Raw genomic sequence first — 4,878 nt, 5'->3', positions numbered from 1 at the left:
TTTGAAAGATGGTATCTTCTACTTAACAGGCAACTTTGCAAACACACACTTATGTGTGCACAGACTTTTTGGGGAGACTCCCACTTGTTCAAATGGGATTTTCATGTGTAGCTTCCATCCCCTACATATACAAGGTGTGGGTGAATACATGTTGAGGAATATTCTGTATCTGTTCCCAAAACTATTGCAGCCCAAAGTCTTCCTATCCACCTCACAGAAAAGGGTAAGGTTCACCAGCAGAGCAAAATATTGGCTTCTCTTCAGCCTAGGAAATCAGTTTCAAATACATTTTTTTGGACAGTGTCACAAAGGTTAGCCCTCTGAGGGCTCAAACACCCAGCCTTCCTGTGACAGGCTCTGCTAAGGAGCATGTGCAATCCCAAATCCACCTGTGGATAGTAAATGGGTAAGTGGCTCTGTGGTAGTTAATGAACACCTGGACCTTATAATGGGTGATGATAGCTCAGGCAGGGGACCTGCAACCCAGGGAGGAAGCTTACTGAAGAGTTGGGTAGAAAGCCACTCCCGTGGTGCTGTTTGGAGAACAGAGGCTCCTGGAGAGAGGAACCACCCCAGAACCTGTGAAGGTTTCCAGGCAGGTAGGGCAAGAGATACTCTGAGTTAGCAGAGCTGTCCAGACAGAGAGAGAGACTGCAGAGCTCCAGGCAGTGGAGAAGCCTGGGGATTCACTGCAGAATAGCATAAGAAGATTTGTTTACATATCCTATTGGGTGATTGGTTAAATAACCTAGATCCTGGGAGGGGTATTTTTCACTTTATACAACCTCATTGAATGTATTGAAAGCCCACTAAGGCAGTGGTTCTCAAACTTTTGAACTGGTGTCCCCTTTCACATAGCAAGCCTCTGAGTATGACCCTTACCCCCCGCACACACACACACATACGTTAAAAACACCTCTTTATATATTTAACACCATTATAAATGCTGAAGGCAAAGATGGGTTTTGGGTGGAGGCTGACAGCTTGCAACCCCCCGTGTAATAACCTTGTGACCCTGTGTGGTGTCCCAACCCCCAGTTTGAGAACCCCTACACTAAGGGAACCTGAGGCAGCAACTTAACTGTGGTTTCACACTGGGCCACAAGGGGCGAGTGCCCACTCTGACAGACAGACATCGATGTGGTGGAATTCTTGGCACCATTGAAATCAATTGGAGTTTTGCCATGGACTTTGATGAGGCCAGGATTTCATCCCATATGTTTCTATTTACATGCAGTTCACACTTTGCTAAAATCCAGTTCCATTATACAATTTAATTCCAGTACAATACTAATATGCTTGCAACAGTGACTTTGAAACATTGCATAGAAGGAATGACTCACCATGACCTTTTTTTTTATTTACAGTACTAATTGTATGTTTTCTAAACCACGACAGGAAGCACCCCCTCTGCATCACAAGGAGCCAACACCAGCTTGTTAGAGGCAATGTCTACATTTCCACACCCAAATTCATAATAGCAGCACTGTAATAAGTACTAATTGCTATGGCAATTCAGACACAAGCACTTGGATTACTCAGGTTAGCAAGTACAGACTTGAAAATGAAAACAGAGCTGTAGCTACTCACAACTAAATATCAATGCTTTAAACAGGGTGTGTATAAACTGTAAAAATGAGCATAGCGTTTTCAAACACTTAGGACCAGGGCGGATTAACCTTTTGTGGGCCCCCATGGGTGCAATGGAGCAAGGGGAAAAGGGGGGTGATCTCCAGAGTGCAGGGTCAGCCAGGGGCCCCCACTCCGCCCAGCCCAGTGGGAAGGCACTATTTACAAACTGGAAATTGCCAGACACACAATTACCCGCCTGGCCCTGTGCTGCCATCATGCCCTTTCCCCTCAGGGGTTGGCCCAGGCCTTACCATACATCCCTCCCTCCCCCATCCACCCAACACCGAAGCTCCCCCCTGATTCCCTATGGACAGAGCCCCCCTGGACCTGCTATGCACAGTGCGCCTCCCCCCCGCCCCAGACCCTGCCACAAATGCATAGTGACCTGCACACCACCACCCCTGCCCGGTGCCCCTCTGCCCACAGTCCCAACACATCTGCCCAGCACCCCACACATAACCCCCACTCACTCATGCCCCAGCACAGAGAGATCTTTCCTGCCCCCTCACAACCCAGCACCGCCTTCCAGAGACCCACTCCCTCATGCCCTGCCTCCGGACTGCACTCACTGGCCCTCTGGGAGGCGACTGTGTCTGCCAGGCTCAGCCACCAGTGCAGGCAGGGAATCACTCCAGCCCCTCAGAAGTGGTGCCATCAGCCAGGCCAGGGCCTGTCCCAGCCAGGCTCCCTCAGGGCCCACTTGCCTGGAAGGGCCCAGCCAAGTCCCCCACCCCCCACAACTGGCTGAGACTCACCAGGCTTCTGCACCAGTCCCAGGCAGCTCAGCTCCAGGGAGACAGGTGGGGCCCCACAGGTGGTGGGAAGCAGAGACTGCCGGGAACCGGAGGTGCACTGGGGCCTGGCCAGGAGGCAGAGAGAAGTGGGTGCTGGCCAGCAGGCAGGCTGAGAGGAGCAAGTGGTGGGCAGGGAGCCAATGGGCTGGTGGGGTCTCAGGGCACAGTGCAAGCAGAGCAGGCCGGGGCCCCCTTCTGAGCATAGGCCTCGCTCTATGGTGCCATTGTAAACCTGGCACTGCTTAGGACTAGTAGGTTATTGCTGACCATTGTGTGGGTGCCAAGTGGGAGAGAGGGCTCTTCTTCCTCCTGCTCCCCCAAACAATGTGGGGGTCCTTACATGTGGGGGGATTGCATGGACTCTCCCTCCTACTATAGGCGCCAATTTCTGCTGGCACCGGTGGGTGCCCCGCCCTGCCTACACCTCCTGTCAGACATCCAATGTATTAGATAGGTAACCTACCATCACCAGACGTGAGAACAGTATGTCCTCCAAAGATTTTGGAAGACACAAGCAGGCCAGTCTTCCCTCTACAAAATATAACATCAGATGGGTTGAAGGGTCATTGTCCTAGTCACACAAAGGGCTGTAGAACTTGATGGGTTCTTCAGTAGGTTTGGGTTATTATTCAATCTCTGAACCGTTTGAAGTTACCCATGACTAAGTTTATATGGAGGTTAGTTATGTTCAGGCTGATCTGTAGTTGATTTTACACATAGTTTAGCTATAGCATTGCTAGTCTGTTTGAATTTTACCTTTAGCTATGGTGATACTTGTTTACATTGTGCTTTAATTTTATAGATGTAGTTCAACCCTGTTAGTGCTGGGATTTGCATTGTTTTTATATTAGTTCCTCTGTAGTCACAATGTTCAGATGGTGATGCTTTGTGGACAGAATCAGGAAAGCTGTGATTATACAGTGGTGAGATATATTAATGGAAACCAGACTGGCAATGAAAAAGGGGCCATGAGTCTGTCTTAACCTGCTACCTGTGGATTTTCTCAGGTCCAGAATTGGGGTTCCCCAAATTAGGTGAAAGCCACTTTTGTCCCCACCTCCAATGCCACATGAGTGCAGCTTGACCAGACTGGAGGATCCAGTCTTAGTAGTTTATTCCTCCATTGTTTTTGGAAGGCCCCAAATCCCTTATCTTTCTGGTATCTCAGTAGGGCCTTGCAGGCTTGGTCCCTAAGCTAAAAAAAACAGAGGGCATCATGCCCCCACCACCACTGTATTTATGGAAGGGAAAGCTCTGACTTCCAGAGGCTATTACCTAAATGACTTCTAGCAGTCCCAAAAGTTCCTTTTTGCGGCACACGGAGTCTCACTGAATATTTGCTTTTTGAGCATGAATTGTCCATAGCCACCGAGGCCAGTTTCATCAAATGTTTTCATACTGACAAATATCTAAAGTAGTGTCAAATCTTTCCTGCACAACCAGTTGTGCTAAGCCACTGGTAGACTTGAGCACCTCTAGGTGTAAAGCGGGACCCACACTGAGTGTGCACATTGGGGTTGGTGATGAGAAAAGCTATCAAGCCCACCAATTAAAACTTTGGATTTATTATTTGGAGTGTAAAGCCCACATCCTCAATGATATTAGGTGTCTACCTCCCATTGATTTGCCTGTGTTAGGCATTTAAATACTTTTGTGGATCTAGGGCTATATAATTCTTATGTCTGTAAAGTGCCTAAGACAATGGGCCTAAGCACTACTGCAATACTACTACTACTAATAATAATAATAAATAAAATATTTCACCACTGCAGAGTTATACCAGTGTAAAACTGGTTTAACACTGAAACATCAGGCCATTCATGGGTTTTTTTTGTGTTCAGCCTTGTGAGATACATACAGTAGAACTTCAGAGTTATGAACACCTTGGGAATGGTGGTTGTTTGTAACTCTGAACAAAACATAATGGTTGTTCTTTCAAAAGTTTATAACTGTACTCTTTTTTGTTTGTTTTTTGTCTCTGCTGCTGCCTGATTGCATATGTCCAGTTCCAAATGAGGTGTGTGGTTGACTAGTCAGTTCATAATCTGGTGTTCGTAACTCTGAGGTTCTACTGTAGTTACTTATATGTGAAAATTTTGCTCGGTGCACAATTTTATGTTTATTCTGAATACTGAAAAAGAATCTGAATAGCATTCCCCATGCAAAGCCTTCACCATTACTGACAGGAAGACAGAAGAGCATTAGTTTTCATGATGCCGATAACTTTCATTTAAAAAAAAAATACACTGCATTGCTAGCTAACCTTCTGTTCTGCTTCTGAGGCTGATTTATATAATCCCATTCAGTTCTGTTTTACCTAAGTTGTGAATTTAATTGTGCTGCTGGAAGCTGTTGAATTCTCTTCCTTGTTTTAAATTCTCTTTCATTATCATATGCTATATGCAACAACAGCAGGCATAAAATGTAGAGAAGCCATAAAGGACACATTAGA

The 4,878-nt window shown here is 46.7% G+C and overlaps 1 protein-coding gene across 2 annotated transcripts in view; it reads left to right on the top strand.

The window, feature by feature from the left end:
* The first annotated feature begins 433 nt into the window (after positions 1-433).
* Positions 434-4,878, top strand: part of LOC122173758 (golgin subfamily A member 6-like protein 22) — a 95,532-nt gene continuing 91,087 nt past the window's right edge. For both annotated transcript variants that reach the window (XM_065549402.1, XM_065549400.1), the window contains exon 1: positions 434-599. In XM_065549402.1, coding sequence (XP_065405474.1) covers positions 449-599 — 151 coding nt within the window. In that variant the 5' untranslated portion in view covers positions 434-448. The remainder of the gene's footprint in view (positions 600-4,878) is intronic.

The sequence above is a fragment of the Chrysemys picta genome, chromosome 6 (genome assembly GCF_011386835.1).
Source record: "Chrysemys picta bellii isolate R12L10 chromosome 6, ASM1138683v2, whole genome shotgun sequence".
Taxonomy (NCBI): domain Eukaryota; kingdom Metazoa; phylum Chordata; order Testudines; family Emydidae; genus Chrysemys; species Chrysemys picta.
The sequence above is the reverse complement of the archived record's forward strand: the minus strand, read 5'-3'. Positions and strand labels throughout refer to the sequence as shown.